The following is an 18,876-nucleotide window of genomic DNA, read 5'->3' on the forward strand; positions in this document are numbered from 1 at the left end:
ACTCCTTCTATTGTTTGTGTCCTTTATATAACAACTATGCTTCAACAGCAGGAAAAAGTTTGCTTCCTCTGCCAAAAAGGTTGCTCATTGCCAGGGATTATGTGAGTCCCAGTCCTTTCTGCCTTGGCTGCCAGGAAGCTCAAAGTGAAATCTGCCACACATGCATGAGTCACTCTTATTCTCATTTCTACTATCATCATTTCCCCTGCACTCACTTACTTTCCCCCAATTACAGGGTTCTTTGTTATCTGTCCTTTTTAAAAATGATCCATATGCATTTATGACTTCGGTCATAACCCTTCACAAGTCCTGTTTCCGGAAATAGGGGAAGATCTGAAATAACCCCAAGTCATGGGGGCAGAGCCACTAGTCAAACTCACGTCTCCACTTGCCACATCTGCTGTCTGTCCCCCGAAATGAGCGCCTTCGAGCCCTCCCTCCTGCACCGTGGGGCTGAGCAGCCTTCCTGCTGGCTCCTCTGGGGACTGCATCACGGACCTCACATATGCAGCCATTATGTTTAGGGACGCCCCAAGGAGCCATGCTCTAGGAAACAGAAATCCCCTAGCACACAGTGCAAAGGCCATCTGTTCCTGCCTCACCACAGATTCCGTGCCTGGGCTTCTGGCTGCCTTGGCAGGTTGAAAGAACTGGGTCTGATTTCCCCCAACACTGCAGATGCTGGCGGTGGAGGGAAACGGCAGGAATGAACCATCCAACGCGTTGCCAACCGTGCTGCCCTCTGCCCCTCACATACGGCTAACAATAGCGACAAAAGTCATAGTACCAGCTACCATGTGTTGCCTGCACCTCGATGTTAGGCATCCCACATCAGCACAGCTCCTTACAACAGCCCACCACAACATTCACTACTCCTGTTTTGGAGATGAGGTTTGCTCTAAGGCTGCTTGCCTAAAAAGGGAGAACCTGCAAGAAGTTCACAGCCTCTTGCATGCAAAGGGCTCATAAGCAAAACTCCTCACAGGCTCCTGGGAACAGCAAACATGGCCCCTGCAACATCAGTCTGTCTACTCAGAAGAGCCACAGAAATTTTGACAGGCTGGATGAAAAGTGATTTTCACCTGCCCCAGGCATGTCATTTCATCCAAATTCAGTGGACCCTGGCCGGATTAATATGATCTCATGGACAAGAATGGACTCCGTTACCTGCCCCTTGTCTGTTCCTAGCCTTGTCTCTGCTGTAGGGAGCACTTGGAGAATAAGTGAAATGGGGGGGTCTGGGGTGGGAGAGGATGTTTGTCCATGTGGGTAAAAAGTGAATGAGAGAGGAACATCAATGCTGGTAATGAATAAAGCTGAAAAAGCACCCATTTCAAACTTCCCAAAGCTGCCTGGGGCCAAAGGCCAGGCCTCCCCACCCCCTTCCTGTGCATGGATGTCGAGCATGTCTCACAAAATGCTGGCTCTCCTGTTGTTGTTTCTGGAAAACAAATGCTTCCTTCCAAGGTTCCCCCTCCCGGTTAATATCTGTGTTCAGGACTCCGAGTCCCTGGACGCATTACTATGGATCTGTCCAGGTTTGAGATCTCGACTTTGCGATTTCCTCCCTGTCTTCCTGGTCTCTCCAGACCCTGCTGAGTTAAAGATACAAACTTCCACCAGCCTGGAGAATACTCAGCTGATCCCGCGCCATGCCTCAGTCTTCCTCTGCCGTCCCCACGACACCAGGACGTGGGTCCCGGTAAATGCAGTTTATTCTCCTTGCAGTCTCTTCCCAAACCCACGAAAACAGGAGGGAAACACCACTGACCCCACTGTTAGCTTTGTGCAGACTGCCCGGCCTCGTCCTCCCTGTTCATGCCCCCTTCTCATCTCAGGAACTAGGCGTAACCCCCACCTCTACCCCTGTAATCAGGTTCTCAGATTGACTGTGAAAAACATATGCATCCCACCCTGCCACCGGGTTATACCCCCTTCTCCTGGTCATGGCATCCCCTGTGAGGTCGGCCACTGTATTCTATGAATACAAAGAAGATTGGGGCCACGTGGCTGGAGCCACAAAAGGATGCCACAGCAGCCCACCTGTGTCGAGTCTGGGGCCCACAGACTTTAGGGAAAAGTTCTTTCTGTTATATCTGCAGCCTTCTAGGAGCCACCACCTGGCTTTGCCATCCCCAGACTCCCTGGCCCATCGTATTTACATAGAGACCAGTGCTGGGTTAATGAGTTACCACTTGAGATAGCATTTAATTTGTGCTTTGCTGTCCAGGTATGCGCGTTCCTCCTGTTGTGCCCTTTGGCTGTAAGCTCTCTGAGAGCCTGGATTACTTCTGTGCACTGCGGTGTCTCTCCGAAAACCCTCTACAGTGGGACCTCCATCAGTGCTGGCGGCAGGGAAGCTGACTGGGGGACTGGGAATCCAAAATGCACATAAAAATATTTGAGTACACAGACACAATAATAAACTCCTATATTTCCATAGCACTGGTTAGGAGTTAAAAGTCTTAGAACAACCTTCTAAGAGGGGCATCTGGGTGGCTCAGTTGGTTAAGCCTCTGCCTTCGGCTCAGGTCATGATCCCGGGGTCCTGGGATCGAGCTCCGCATTGGGCTCCCTGCTCAACAGGGAGTCTGCTTCTCTCTCTCTCTTTACTGATACTCCCTCCCCCTGCTTGTTCTTTTTCTCTCTCTCAGACAAAAAAAAAATTTAAAAAAAAGAACAAAGTTCTAAGAAAAATAGGGCAGGTATTATTATGCCCATATCACAGATGAGGAACTGGGGCTCCAACAGAGGAAGTGACATCCCCAAGTCACACAGCAAATACGTGCAGAGCCAGGGTGACAAGTCTGGGCTTCTGAGGACTCGTCTAGCCTAGTGTCTGCCACTCTACACCTCCAAAGGGAAAAGGAAGGGGGGTGAGGTGGGAAGAGCCCAACTGCTCATCCACAGATGAATGGATAAAGAAGATGTGGTACGTGGGCACAGTGGAATCTCACTCAGCCATGAGAAACAAGGACATCCTGCCATTGGCAACACAAAGGAAACTTGAGCACACGATGCTAAGTGAGAGTAAATCAGAGGAAAAAAATGTACTGTGTACTACCATTTATATGTGGAACCTAAGAAGCCAAACCTGTAAAAACGGAAAGTGAAAGAGTGGTTACCAGGAAATGGGCAGGGGTGGGGAGAGCAGCGCTGGAGGGATAAGACAGATGGGGCTTAAGGGTTCCTACTTGCAACGAGTAGGAAAGAAGCGCCAGAGATCTAATGCATAGTACAGCGAATACAGACGGTGAAGCCGAATGATGGCCATCAAACTCACTAAGAGACTAGAACTTAATTCTTCCAACCACTAAAAAGCATAATTGTATAACAGAGGTGCTAATTATCACTACAATGGTAATCATATTACAATACATAAGTGTACCAAATGTACTGGCTGTAGATCTTAAATTTACACAAGGTTATATCAAATATGTTGGAATTCTTTTAAAAATGAAAAAAAAAAAAACCCACAAATGGCTGCACTGCAATCTGTCCTTGCCCTCATCATCTCATCTACAAATTCAAGAGCACGCACCACCTAAACTACAGGTGGTCCCAGTAGACTAGTGTAAGGGGCACATAACTCTGCAGGAAATAGGTCATTTAAGCAGATCTATGCTCTCAAAGCTATGAGCCTGTGAGAGGATAAGCAGAGACTAGGGATAGGCACTATACAGGGGCTGAGTCTGGGAATGAAGAGGAGAAGAAGGTGATTGAGAAATGAGAGGCATGGTAGGATGTCTCCAAAAACAGAGAAGGAGGCTAGGAAAAGGCAACAGGAGAGAGAGGTGGAAGGGGAAAGGAAGAAGGTTAGGAAGGCGAGCAAAGAAAAAAGAGACATAAGCGAGAAGAGAAGGATACATACTTTTTCTGTGTCTCTAGCTTTCCTGCTATAAGGGCGTCCTGGGAGACAGAAGCCATAGCATGGGCACTAGAGTTTCACTCACCTTCTTTCCAAGGATCAGCCAGCAAAGATAAAACACAAGAAGCAAGATACAAATAGAATGAGATTAAGAGAACGTTTGATACTCACATAAACCAAAGAAAAGAGAAGAAATATATTGAAGTTAGAAGCAGAAGAAAGAAAAGTGAAAGGGTTGGCCAGGTTAGGACACCACCAGAAAGAAGCAAAAGCCTCCATCCAAGACTGATACTGGGGATGAATCGAGGAGAAGATCAGTGGAGGAGGAGTGGGGGGCCACGCCATGACGCCTGCATTTGGGAACAATGGTCTTAGGAGCAAGAGGTCCAAAAGTAGGAGACAACACAGCAGGGCAACTGAAGGGGAGAAGACCCTGGTGTGGTCCTTGTGAAAACAAGACACTCAGGCAGGTGACCCCAAAACATTTACTTTTTATTGACAGAATGTCTGTGGCTGAAAGTCACATCTGCGTGTGTTCACTGTTTGATAGTCATTTGTCCACCTGCCATGAAAGTATTGTCTGTCTTAATAAATCTATAAAAACAGAACCCACAGACTTCACGCTTCTTGAGTAAGGCATTCGTGATGGTGGCCCACACGTTGGTAGTCAATGAGTGAATTCTGATGGAGACGGTAGATCTGTTGGTCGTGAAAATGGTTTAAACATAGCCCATGAGATGCTCATCAAAGTGGCGTTGCTGACTATGAGGATGGTAATGATAGTGCAGACAGTGATAAGAAGGCAGGTGATGCAGTGGTGATGCCACAGGCAACAGACATGGAGTTCTGTTCATGATGGGGGTGGGAATCACGGTGATGGTGGTTGGAATGAAGCAAACGATCTCTGCAGAGCTAGGTCACCGCTTATAGAGCACTGTGTGGGTAGTCTGTGTGTGTGTGTGTGTGTGTGTGTGAATGACAGGAAGACACAGAGACAAAGAATCAGAGAAAGAGAGAGAGATAGAAAGAGACATCATCTGTAAATCACCCATTGTTAAACCAGAGTAACATCCACCCCAGGACCCTTCCTACAGATATCACAAATGGCCAAAGTCCATAACTACCCTTTTCCCCTAAAATGCCTAATAAAAACAAAAGAATGGTAAATCCATGGACACTTTTCCTTTCTCTTTGGAAGTGTTTGCTAAATTTTGTTATACAAGGATACTCACCTAGGAATTCCCTGGGGAGATTCTGAAATCATACATAACCTATGTTGGCTGAAAAGAACCTGAAAAATCATCTGAACTGTGTGGTTCTCAACACAAATATGCATTAGAACCTACTAGGGATATGTTTGTTTTGTTTTGTTTTTCCCACAATACTGATGCCAGAACCTCATTCCATATGAACCACCTGAATCAAAATCCCAGAGGTGGGACACCGGCATGAACATTTTAAAAACATTCCCCAGATGATATTTTTTATCAACTCTCCTGATTAAGAATCTTCTATCCTACAGAAGAGACCAGAGGAAGCCACCACCATGCAGTACTTAGTGGCAGGGTCACGACCTTGCATGCTGCTGACCCAATGAGCAAGGCTTGCTGTCTGCTCTCATTGCTAAATTTGCTTAAAAAAAAAAAAATTAAGAAAGAAAAAAAATGAAAAAAATGCTTGGCAGTGTTGGAACACCAAGAAGAGGGAGAGAATGGTATAACAGAGAAACCAAGAAGCTGGACCAGGGCAATGTCTGGCTTCCATGAAGCACATCCCAGGTAGAGCTCTGAGGTAAAGGGATCTCCCAGCCCCTCTCTGTACCCCAATTTTCTTCCCCACCCTACCCACAGCACTGCCCCATACTTAAGGTTCCTGGGAAGGCAAGTGCAATTTCAACTCCACAAGCCCTCATCCCTCAAACCCTGGCCTTGTCCCCACACTATTCCCATCCAGCCAGCCCTCAGGAGGCCCCCAAACCCAGAAGAAACATCCTCATACTTTCTTGGTGGGGACTTTGATCTTCAAGAACTCCGCCTCTCTGGCCAGCACCTGCCACGGGGCGTGTATCCGGACAAAAACGGATCCCTGGCTTTTACTCTGTAAGGTACAAAGGAAGAAGAAATGGAAACACTTAGAAGGATATAGCTTAAATTCCTGTCTCCCCAACTCTCCCAAACTAGAAGCCCTGACTCGGTGTTTGTTCTCTTGAAACTTCACCAAGACCCAGTCCCCTCCCGCCCGTAACCCCTTCACACCAGCTCTGTTCCAGAAAGGCTCTCACGAAAAACCACAGAGTACTGCTCCCAAAGTGTGGTCCTTGGAGGCTTCGTGGCTTCAGAGGGAAAGAAGCATTAAAGAGCCTGTCCCCAGATTGGAAATGTAAGCAATTATGATTTTCGCAGAAATCTATTACGCTTTTCCAAGCAGTGAGAGGAGTTACCTTTGCTGGCACGCGACAAAAAGCCAGACACTCATCCTGTTTGCATAGTGTCACTGTTCACTGTTAAATTTGCATCTGTGTTCCTACTGTGTTATGTCGTAGCCGAAATGACAAACGTGGTTCACGAAGCCCAAAAGGTATGACATAAACAGTAAGGTAGTACAATGCAAAATGACACCATAAACATAAATCACGAACAGGGCTCCAGCGTGAGCACAGATTATAAATCTATGTCCCCATGTAAGTGATTCTGTGAATGTCGTGAATTCACCCAAAAATGGAAAGGAAAGGAAATGCAGCGATGAGCCCTTGAAAATCGGGTCTTATTGACTCAATAATCCTCATCACAGTGCCTGTGATAAAATACTGGTCAGATTATGACAAGAAGCTGTCAGTTTTTCCCCATCTTCAAATAAAACCTCAAATTCTTTTCAAAACAAGCACACAAAGAAAACGACTACTTCTGAAATTCAATTAGTTTTGTCCCTAAAGAATGAGAGGAAACCAAAACAAGTCAGAAAAATGGGCAAAACCCCATTCTCACCAAGAAAGGTGTAATGAATTCCACCTGCAGAATTCATTACAAACCTGCAGGGTTCACAGAAAGAGCAGAACAAGCCGAGGGCACCATTGCTTCATCACGTGGCTGCTGGAGATCACATGGACTCCGGGTCCCAGGGCAGGAAGATGCTGGTGGGCCGGCCAGCCTGCCCCAGACATCAGCGTGCAGCCGAGGGGCGGCATGGGAACCCAGTCCTAGTGCATGTGTTCTGTCGAGAGAACGCTCGCAGCTTCTTGTTCCACTGGCCCTCTGGCCCCCGAGGTTTCTACTGAATTCCTGCGTATTTTGTGAAGCAGGAATCACAGAGATCAGTACTGAGAAGACACCAACTCTGCATGCAGCAAAGGTGTTACCACTCACGTAAAAGCAGGTGTTCCCTTCAAAAATCACTCTCCAGGGGCGCCTGGGTGGCTCAGTGGGTTAAAGCCGCTGCCTTCGGCTCGGGTCATGATCCCAGGGTCCTGGGATCGAGCCCCACATCGGGCTCTCTGCTCAGCGGGGAGCCTGCTTCCCTTCCTTTCTCTCTGCCTGCCTCTCTGCCTACTTGTGATCCGTCTGTCAAATAAATAAATAAAATCTTTAAAAAAAAAAAAAATCACTCTCCAGCTTCATTCATGGAATGAATGGTTCGGGGCCCCTGGGGTGTTGTAGTGGGTCAAGCTTCCAACTCTTGGTTTCAGCTCAGGTCATGATCTCAGGGTTCTGAGATCGAGCCCCGCGTTGGGCTCTGCACGCTCAGCGTGGAGTCTGAGACTGTCTCTCTCCGGCCCCCTCTGCCCCTCCCACAATGCTGTCTCTCTCAAATAAATAAATCTTAAAAAAAAAAAAATGAACAACTGAATGTGTTCAACAATCCACCCTCTGGTCTTGATTTGGTGTTGAAGGTAACAGTGGCAGCCAGCCACACACAGCCCCGACCATCTGCTTCTCCAATGCTCTGGACAGAAGAATAGGTAGGAAACCAGAGGACCGCATTCCCCCCACAGAAGTACGTGGAGCGTGGCAATGAGTAAGATAAACAGCTACTTTACAGTGTTCGTAATGCAAGTGAAGACCATCTCTACAACTCTGAATGGCAGTCCCACAATCTGTTCATTAATTCACACATCCAGAACCTACCCGCCCCCCTCTTTGGGGATGAAAGGTTACAATTTATGAGGGAGAAGGAGGAAGAAGAAATGAAGATTTTGCAGGAAGACTTAACTATGGTATGAAAGTCTTGGAGAGTCTGCAAACACCTGAAAATAATAACAATAATCGTGATGTGCATATACTGAGTGTGTGTCATGAACGAGGACAGAGCTAGACGTCATGTACTTTAGCACAAAGGATATTCAGGGCCAGGCTGTCGGCAGGTACTGTCACCTACTCCATTTTACAGTTGAGGAAGTCAAGGCAGGGAAAATCTAAATCGTTGGTCCAAAATTACATAAATATTGTGATAGGAAAAAAAAGGTATTTAGACCCAAGCAGTCCATGCTCTACCTGATGATTTTCTTGTCCACGGGGGACAGACCGAACATATTACCAGGCAGAGTCACAAACCACCTCCAAGAGCTGAAACGGAATATAAAGACATGCTTTTTGGACTAAAATCCAATAAAAAGATGGATAAGGACTCTATGAGGCAGTCCTAAGATGAAACACTCAACCTTCCAGCTTCCAAGGATGACATCGTTCTGCCCAAATACTGGAAGTGGCTTTCAGCAAGGAATCTCCTCGATTCCTATGTCTGTCTATGGTTACAATGTCCAGGGTTACTAGACGGAGTCATCCATCACTTGCTGCTACTCCTAACTGTAATTTAAGCTTCTCTAATTTAGTGAAAATGAAAGGTAAGAAAGGAAACCATCTGGGAAGCTGACCTGTAGCTCCAGCTCTCCATCATGGCCCCAGGAAAAATGTTTTTGGTGAAAGATGGCAAACGGTACCATCTTTCTCCTGGAGATGAAATCATGACTCTTGCTGATTTTAATATATGATGTTTTGTCCTTGCTTTTAAATAGTGATGAATGTTTTTCTTAAAAAAAAAACTTTACCTATAATTGGTAGTGCAAGTGTATATTGAATGTCCATTAAATGGCTGCAGATGTTCAAAGTTTGAGGGAGGGTTGAGAAGGTTAAGGGTCTGAGTCCATGGCCTTGATGGCAGATCACTAGCCATCCCCTGACAGCCATTCTCATCCCCTTCATCCACTTTAAAACTAAGTATATGGCCATCCAGAATCAAGTCTGTATCTCCCTGTATGGTTAGGCATAACCAAACACTAATTTCTAAGCCATGTGGTATGGGAGGAAGTGTCATGAAGCAGCTGCTGGCAACACTCTTCAAAGACAGCAAAGGGGTACCCTTTGCCCCTCCATTGTCCTCCCTTCCCCTGATCAGTTGCCTAGAACGTGGAGCCAAGCACATCAGACCTTGAAGTCAAAGACAAGGCCAGAAAGAGCAAAGTACCAAGAGAAAATCTGGGTCCTAACCTCAGAGTGTCACAACAGACTGTGACTTGAGAGAGTCTATTAACGGCAGCCTGACCTCTTGGCTAGTTCCCTCCAGCAAAGCATACTTCTCCTGTGTTCTTCTCAAGCAGGACTTGTAGTAAATGAAGATAAAAGCTGGAGTGCAGTTGGCGTGGCGCTAACACCCAGCCACGGCCCTGTCAATCCATGCGACACTGTTGCCCTCTCGTAAAAAGAAAGTCACAAGAGCTCATGTGAAATGTTAGCTAGGTCTCCTGGGGAAAAACAAATGCTTGAAAACCCCTGAGCAGAACCATCACCCAGTACGGAAGCTCTTCCTACTAACCCAGGAATCTAAAATTGAAGGGAAACACAGATCCGGCTTTAAAGGGGGGAAAAAAAGAAGTTTCCTTCTTCTCTAGGCCCAACTGCCATCCATTCTTCCCCGTATTCAGATTCTCTCCAGCAGAGCAGGGGAGTGGAACGAGCGTGGGCTCCAGATAAAAACAGATTCAGATCTGAATCCTGGATTTTACAGCTGTAGGACGACGGACAAGGCACTGAACCAAATGAGCCTCAGTTTCTTTATCTAAATATGGATGAGAAAGACTGCAGGTCTGTTGTGAGGACTGGAGAAAAGGTTTCTTCGAAGTCCCTGCCACAGGGCCTGGACTGTGGGCCAGGGGAAAGGTCAGCCATGACCGTGTGGATGTGCTCCACCCAACCGAAATGACTGCAGGGACAGCCAGCTCCTCCAGCACCTAGCATGGGGCTAGACACAGAGGAGGTCCTCCTTGAATTCCTGCCGTCAACAGAAAGACTCAGGGAACACCAGTTCCTGTTACATTACAACGGTGACTTCGCAATCCTTCACTGCCCTTGAACTTTTAAAATTATCAACAGGATTTTCAAAATGTCCCACGTGTCCTAAAGGAAATTCACAGGTTCAAAATAGAGCACATCTCCAGACATTGAGGATAAGGGCAGAAAACAGGACTTTCTGAAACCGACATGAAATTCAACATAAAGTAGATAAGAGATGGCCTATTAGAGCATATGGCCCCCATCTCTAGAAGAGATTTTATAAATGCGTTACCCATGTGAATGGAGGGCTCGCACACCTTATCAGGCAACTAGAATTTAAATCCATAGAAAAGGAACTGTCACATGTCATTTGGTTCTGGTCATCAGACAAAGGAAACAGTGCCTAAAGATTTCTGCAAGCAAGCACAAACACATCCATCTTGGGGACGCAACTCTGCCAGCCCCAAGAAATGTGAAATAGACAACGGGTGTAGAAAAATCTCTCCTGCTCAGGTGAAATGCCTCATAAAACTGTGCAACTGCTTTCACCATGATTCTATCTTCATAAAACCCTACAGATTCTGTGTCTCCATCTCCTGGGTGTCAAGAAAAGGTACCCAAGAAGAGGATGCAGGTACTCTGGTCGAGGAAATGAATAGCACGTATAGATAAACCAAGTCATAACCTGACTTTCAGCTCTCTCGGTCTCCTTTAAGTGGTGCTGTCAGCTGGTTTCCTAGACCTGTTCACCACAAACTAAATCAGTGGAACCCAGAGTTCACAAAGCCAAGTCAGGTCCCCTGTGCGCCTGTGCTCTACCTAGTCAGCCAGCGTCCCATCCTCACCTTCCTTCCTTCCTCTCTAAAGTCACCTCAACAGCAGGCCTGACCACAGGCACCTCCTCTAACACACCAGCTCTTCTGCCCCCTCCCTGGACTCCAGCCATACAGCCCTTCCCAAGGGTTTCCAACCGCCCCGGCCCGTGTCTCACTTCAGAACCTCCTCACACTGTCTCCTCCCCTGCAAAGTCCTCTCTTGCCCTCAGACCCAGCCAACTCCTAACTGCTTCTCACCTTTATCATCACTGTCTCCAGGAGGCCTTTTCTGAACCCTGGATGATGCCTGGTCCCCCTCTTGCCTGCCTGGCTCCCGTCCTTCTCCTCCATAGCACTGGCCACTAGTGCAATCGCTACGACTTGGTATCTAGTGCTTCTCTTCCTGACTAGAACTTCAGCTCTAGGAGGACAAAGCACGTGTCTCTCTTGGTGACAGATTTGTCCTCAGCAGGCGACAAAGAACTGGCATATAGTACAAACTCAGTAAGTATGTAGTATAACTCCAATATGCACAGATGCCTAGTCAGTTCTGCTAGGATCCTGTGAATAATTTCTAAAAATTGGCTACCACGGAGCAGAAAGCAATTGGTGACCTTTGGCCAACCACATTTAAATCTAGTTCTATTTCAAGAGAATAATTCAATTACTCTTAAGTGTCATCTCTGAATCTGTTTCTCCTGTTAACATTGGAAGTGATTCAAGATTCCATCTGACCAGGAACCTTATGAAGGCCTTGTAAGAGGGCCTCTCTGTTCCCATCAGTAGCCCCTGGTCTTCACTGCGTTTGCAGACTACTGCTCCCTTTCCTGGAGGCCTAACCCACATGCACACATTCATTCTGGTGCTCACAAAACGCAATCCGAACAGAGCTAGGACTGCACGTACCTAGAACCTCTCTGCCTTATAGCCTTAAAGGGTGTTGCAGCATTAAGGAGAAGAACCAGGGGTACCTTGGAAAATAAAAGGGACTTCAACTGTAAAAGCCTTTGGTATCTGTACTTGCCAAGCATCAGCTTTCCACGGTACCATTCAGCTTCCCCATGCAGACAGCTCAAAGCAGAGCCCGCCAATGAGCGTGGTGAATGTCAGAAGAATGAACTGATTTGACCAAAGGACTCTGGAGATAAAGAGGCCTCCAAAGATAGCTAACATACCTTCCTCAAATAACAAATGAAGACCTAGAATGCAGGAGGCTCAGCTGCTTGGACGTGGACACACAGCTAGTGAGCAGCAGAGCCAGGAAAGAAATCCAGGTCTCCTGACACCAGGGCCCGTCCCACAGTGCCTGAGCAGGACGGCACCGCACGTCCCCGAGGGCGCCCAGTCCATCGGAGGGCAATCCTGCAGCCTCTCCCTTCACAAGAGAGTAGGTAAATGAGGGATGGAGGAACAGCAGTGTTGGGAGGGAACTGCACCCCCAGCAACCACTCTCCAGTGTTCCAGCCACTTGTCAGGGTCCTTGGCAGGGACCAAGGGCCAAGCGCTCCTGGTGCGACTCTCCGCGTTGTTTATGCCTTGCTGTTGTTATCCAAAGACTGCATGTGGCTTTGCAAGACCACGTCCTCCCTCCAGAGAGATGAGAATGAATGGAAGGCAGCCCCAGCCAAACACTGGAAACCGATACTCCACAAGCCGCCTTCCCACACGGGCCTGCCAAGCCGCCTCAACGCTGACCCCAGATGCCTGAGTGTACTCTGGGCCCGGGCCCTGCTGTGAGCTGAGAACATCAGCGGCAGCACATTGTGGCCCAGGAAAAGGGCAGTCAGAGGAAGGGTGGGGAGATGAGCATGTGGACAACAGACAGGGACAAAGCAGGGCCAGGCTCACCTAAGGTATCACCAACCTCAGTCACCTGGGATTGGCAGGGACCACAGGCACACGGTCCCACAGCAAGGGTGACAGAAGCCCTCAGTGACTCCCACATTCTCAGATCATCTGGGAGGCCCCGGGTGACAGCAAGGGAACCTGCTCTTGAACCCTAGCCTCTCCGGGCCAAGGTGGGGATGGGTCAGCAGAGGCAGAGGGCAGGACCAACTGCCTACTGCACCCTGCCCCAGAAACCCCCCCCCCAAAATATCCAAGGCATGTCCCCTCTTATAGGAAAGGCTTTATCTAGCCCCCAACCAAAGACTCAGGACAACCTAGCCAGGGTCCTGCGGAAATGAAAATTCAGCCCATCTTGCCCTTTTTTCAAAGCAAATAGTCATCACCAAAGTTCCTGGAAGGGGAGGACACTCAGGGCTGGGAGGATCCCTTGGGTCAGCTACCAAAATGGACAGGTTCCCAGAAGCAATTATCTCTGGACCCAAACCGAAGTGTCGACTCTGTGTATCACCTAACCCTGCACTCCAGACAGGAGCCTCCAGAAAACCTCCGCTCAAAGCCCAGGTGGAGATGAAGTAGTGAGTGCAAACCCGGGAAAACTGAAGAGTCAGACCCTCTTACACACCAGGGGGTGAGAGAGCCCGTTCCCCGCCCCCCAGTCCCAGCACAGAGGCCACCAAGGGCGGCACGGCACCCTGGAAAGAGAGCCACACGTACAGAGCAGGACTAACTGTTCTCTGGGCTTCATTCTACTTCAAAAATCCTGCAGAAGAAATGAGAACAAATCTTCACCGTATATGACACGCCGTGGGAAGGCCGTGGGTACTCGGGCCTCAGGACCCAGTCTGGGAGCCTGGCTCTATCACTTACAGGCTACGCCATTCATGACGCGTCACCAAAGCTCTTGAAACTCAGAGACAATGTTAAAATAATCATAATAACTAATACCACCTGGAGGACAAAAGGACAAACAGTACAAAGACACCCACAGACTCTATAAAGTTAAAGGAAAAACGTAAAACAATGCCACACTTTTCACAATTTTTTTCTTTTGGAAAAGACCCTTATTTTTCATTAAAATCTGTTACATGAATAGGCTATTTGGTTAATAATATGCCATGTTAGTTTTTAGTTAATAAATAAATATTCAGAAGTTAATACTGATCCCACGGTAGCTCAGAAGTAGATGAGATTACATAAATATTCTGCAAACTATCATGTATAAACAGAAAGGATTTTCTTGAGAGTGAACTCGGGGACAGCCACTGCTGAATCTCTGGTACTCAAAGGAGTACCAGAACTCAAAGGTACTGGTACTCAAAGGACAGAGCCTGTTCCTGCCTTTGGATCACAGAACGTACAGCCTTGACCTCCATGGGGATCCTACTAGGCTTCTTGGGTCCGACCTAAGAGAAATCACAGCTGAGCCCAGCACAGCAATAGTTCCTGACACGTCTCTCAACAGCACCAAGCGAGGTCAAAGATACGAGAGAATGTTTGTCTTGGGAATCTGTAATGTATAAAGTAACAAGCTAAATAGAACTGACGAGCCAGGGACCAAATTTCTGCAAAAATAGAGGATAAAAATCCATAAGCCCTTAAGATGTTGGCAGAAAGGACAGGGCCTCTCTCCAAACTAAGGAAGGTTAGGAGGGGTTGAGGATCAGGCTTCAGGTGCACAGGGCCAGCCTCTGACAGAGGGGAAGAGGTCACAGATAAACTATGACAAAGACCAGAGGAAAATATTGGCCTTCCCTATTCATCACAGCAAAAGTATTTTGGACAGTCGACATCTCGCAAGTGGAATCAGATGCTGCAGAAGGCTAGCTCTCAGCCCTTTGTGGGCTTCCCACTCACCCCTAGCAGGACACTGTGAGCATTTCAATGCCCAGAGGAAGGGAGGGCAGATGTGGGGAGGTGGACAACAGGGCCGCCGTTGGTGACTGACACATATGCAGACCAAGGATGATCCACAGGTCCTGGGTGGGCTGGGAGAGTCGGAGTTTACTTCTCTTGCCTCATCATCCAACCCCATAGAGCACCAAAGCATCATCAGAAATGCCCCAGATCAGACAGTCAATCCTAGGGTCACCCCAAAGATCAGCAGTGAGTACCACTACATCCAATAGCCATCAGACCTTCAGGCAGCCGTGCCCAGTGCCTCCTTCCTTCCTTTGGCCCCTGTGATAAATGTCCCACTCAAAGAGAAGCATTTCGAGGCATTTAAAAGTCTCTACTACCTCTACAAGTACACCATCACTAATATCCCTCCTAACTCAAAACTTATGTGCTTCTTTGATTTTGATACTTTTTTTCCCCTCCTGAAGACATTTGTATAAAATCATTAATTAACCCCTCTCCCTCCCAAAGATGTGCCCTCTCTTCTCTTAGCCATGACTCACTTCTCCCCCAGGGAATAACTCCACTATTTCCCATGATTCAATCATCTCAACATATTTCAATTCAACAAGTATTTATTGGGCAACAACGGTGTGTTCATACATCACACACACAGCTTTCAGACTCTTTTTGGAAACCTGATGAATGATATCTAACACATGAACCAGATGAACAACATCGTGACCAGGGGTAAGTAATGTCCAAAAGGACAGGACAACTAGTGAATGTTCATATGATTCTTGCCTTTCACTCATCGATAATTGCCACATTTTGCTCAGAGAGAATTACTTCTCCTGGATCTCTGCCTTCGACTTCAGTGGAACTGACCCTACCACCACCTCCAGAATTAAGCCCAGTTAGCCTGAGCCAATCAGCGTATCCCTCCTCTTGGCCAAAACAATTGGTTCAGGAATCGGTTTGTAATGCAGTCAGAACCAATAAGACGTTGTAGAAATGTTGGCCAGGGATTCGGGAGAAAGCAGCCTTCCCTTTCTGCCAGAACTCTGGGGAGAATAGTGGCAGTCAATTGTCTCCATAAAGGGAAGACCTTGGTCAGCCAAGGGACCACTGAGTAAACAGAAGTAGAACCTGCAGAAGGTTAAACAGAACGGGAGAAATAGGGAGTCCTTGAGGACATCATTTGAGCTGCTGGATCGAGCCTCACCAAATTTACTTATGGGCTTTTTGATCGCCTGAGCTCATAAATTCCCTTTGTTGTTCAAGCTGGTTTGAGTTGGGTTTTCTGTCCATGCAACCAAGAGTTCTCCCTGATCTTAGAAATCAGTAGAAGACCTGAGTCTGGGCTAGAGGAGCCAGAAAGGGATGCCATGGGAGGACAGGGACTGTGAGTTGTACTGTGAACACTGTAGGATGGGACTGACAGACGCAAAAGGGCTGTGGCTGGCAGGGAGAGGAGAGATAGGCAGATAAAGGTGCAAGGAGGAATGTGTGTGGCATGTGGAGGCCAGCCTTCCTAAAGCGGGTGGAAGCCAGGGAGCCAGAGGGCGGAGACGTGGTCTGTGCTGGCCACTCTGCCCCCTCCATGCTACCTCTGCCCATGAACTTCACAAAACGGCAACCTGGATGGATCAACCCTGTACGGTCACCTACACTCATGAGCTCTTCAATGGGATAAAGCGTAACAAGAGTACCCCCTGAGGAAATACCTTCCTCCTTTCTCAGCAGAGCTCAAGCTGGGAACATCCTCCCAATGGCCAGTGAGCCTAAGAAATACAATAGATGGGCAGGGACTGTCCCCCTGCTCCACAGCTGGTCTAGGCTGTGGTCAAAAGAATGAAGGAGCAAGGGGCGCCTGGGTGGCTCAGTGGGTTAAGCCGCTGCCTTCGGCTCAGGTCATGATCCCAGGTCCTGGGTTCGAGCCCCGCATCGGGCTTTCTTCTCAGCTGGGAGCCTGCTTCCTCCTCTCTCTCTGCCTGCCTCTCTGCTTACTTGTGATTTCTCTCTGTCAAATAAATAAATAAAATCTTTAAAAAAAAAAAAAGAATGAAGGAGCAAGCCTCCCAGGTGCCACTGTGACCTTCTGCAGGTCAGAGGAAGCAGATTTCTTAAAGGTGGGGCTCTGGCTCTTTATTCTAGTGGCCATTCAGCCTTCCTAAGAGAGGTCTTTTATAGGGTAGATTCTGAACATGTACCAAGAAGCTATAAAACCTGCTACAACAGTATGCTTTATTCAGCTAAAGAACCCTTTCCTCAAACCAAACATTTCAAGGGGCAGTCCTGGTTGAACTTCGGAGGACCAGAACTTCACCAGCCGTCTTCAATGCGAAGATGGTCTCTGTGTCACCTGGATGCAAACTACAAGGGTTGTACCACTCCCCCCTGGGAGTGGGTGAAAGCTTCTGATCGTCACAATGACTGGGGAGCACCGTGGTCATTTAGTGGACGGAGGAAGGGATGTCAAATATGCTTCAATGTTTTGGAAAGTCCCACACAAGGAAAATTCTCCTTCCTGAAATATCCAGTGCTCCACCAAGAATGGTGCCCTAGAGCTCAGGGACCTACAGGCACAAACCCACGTGCTGCTCGCAGATGTGTCAGACCAGACGTAAAAGCAATTATCTCACCAGTTTCCTGTCCCCACCCCACCAGACCCAGACTTGAGCGATATTAAGGGGGAGCTTAAAGAAATTACTTCTGAATAAATGCTATTAAATTAGCTAAGATCTAGACCTTGGATCTGATATTGAGGAGCTGAGGAGGGACCTTCAGGAAAAGAACCATCACCATGATGATTAAAAAGAAGAGTTGACTACTTTGTGAGCTTCCCAAAAAACCCAGAATTAGCCCACCTGCCAAGAGGGCTGTGAAAATAATCCATCAGCCTAGAGTGGTTTGGGGGCCAGGAGATGAAGGAGATGGGGTCCCTGAGTAGCAGGGTACATTTAAGGAGGAGTTCAGAGAAACGTGACCTAAAATCTCAGCTCTTCCACACACCCCTGTGTGACCATGGACATGGTATGTAGTTTCTCTGGACCACGCTTTCCTGGTTGGTGAAACAGAAAAATAATAATCCACAGCAGCAGTGACCCCACAGAGCACTTGAGAAGACCAGCAATGATGCAAGGAAGGAGCCTACACACCTGGCGCATTATAGGTGCTCCATGCTAACAGTAATTGGATTCTGCAGATGGTGTCTGAGGGCCAGAGGAATTTGAATGGATGGGGTTTGTGCAATCCAGTTTCCAGCATCCTCCCTTTTTTCCCAGAAAAACCTGGCTCCTGGGGCATTTTTTTCCTCTATATGAAGCGAGAGCCCAGTTTGGAACATGTTCCCTCCACGGAGCCAAAACCGGCTTTTCCACAGCCGTGACTCTGCGCGTACGCACGCTGCCATCAAGCTGGCCCTGCCTGAGACCGCCAGTCCTGCTCCACAGCCTCCTCTGGTTGGGAAGACAAGGGATCATCAGCCCCGCTAATTAAATCCACAGATGATAACAAAGTGGGTGGTGTTGCAAACAGCACCAGAGAGGATGGGGAAATAAATGAGAAGGGACCTGGGGAGTTTAGGAAATACGGGACAGGAAATAACAAAATGAGATTCAATGCAGAAGAACGCAAGCAACTAACCGGGGGGAATAATCAGGAACAAAGACACTGAGCGGGGAGCTGGAAGAAGGCTGGGAGATGAGGACTTGGGGGCCACGGTGACAGGTGGCAAGTGGGAGAATGGGCAGTAAGAGGTGAGTGATGAGATACGGACAGAAGTTGCAAGCTGAGGCCACACGGAGAAGGAGCTGGTGCCCTGGGTCCTACCCGGCCGGGCCACAAGGCATTCTCTGAGGCTCACTTCCAAAGACAGTCCTCCGTGCCAGCTCCAGTCACACCTTCTCCAAGAAGCCCTTCCGGGCTCCTAAAGTGAGTGAGACCCGTCTCCTCACTGACCACTCATCTGGGACACGTAGCACTGTCTCTGATTTCTCTACCTCCAGGGTCACAGAGACCCAGCTCTGGAGCTCACTGGCTCCTCCTGGCATCACCATGGGCTCAGCCCCTAGTAGGTTTTCAACACAGTGGAAGAGGGGAGTGACATCACTTCAAACACAAAAAAGAGAAGAATTTCTCTCCTTCACCCTTTATGGGTTGAGATTATTTCTGAGGCTTCTCTGTCTTTATCTCGAGGCCCTGTGTGCTGGGGCAGTTAGCCTACCGCAGGGTGTCCTGGAAT

At 48.0% G+C, this 18,876-nt stretch overlaps 1 protein-coding gene across 2 annotated transcripts in view; it reads right to left on the reverse strand.

Annotated features, from left to right (window-relative positions):
• ANO2 (anoctamin 2) overlaps positions 1–18,876 on the reverse strand; it is a 360,688-nt gene that overhangs the window by 260,658 nt on the left and 81,154 nt on the right. For both annotated transcript variants that reach the window (XM_047743061.1, XM_047743060.1), the window contains exon 4: positions 5,867–5,965. In XM_047743061.1, the coding sequence (XP_047599017.1) occupies positions 5,867–5,965 (99 nt within the window). The remainder of the gene's footprint in view (positions 1–5,866; positions 5,966–18,876) is intronic.

This window comes from Lutra lutra, chromosome 8 (genome assembly GCF_902655055.1).
Source record: "Lutra lutra chromosome 8, mLutLut1.2, whole genome shotgun sequence".
In the NCBI taxonomy this organism is placed as follows: domain Eukaryota; kingdom Metazoa; phylum Chordata; class Mammalia; order Carnivora; family Mustelidae; genus Lutra; species Lutra lutra.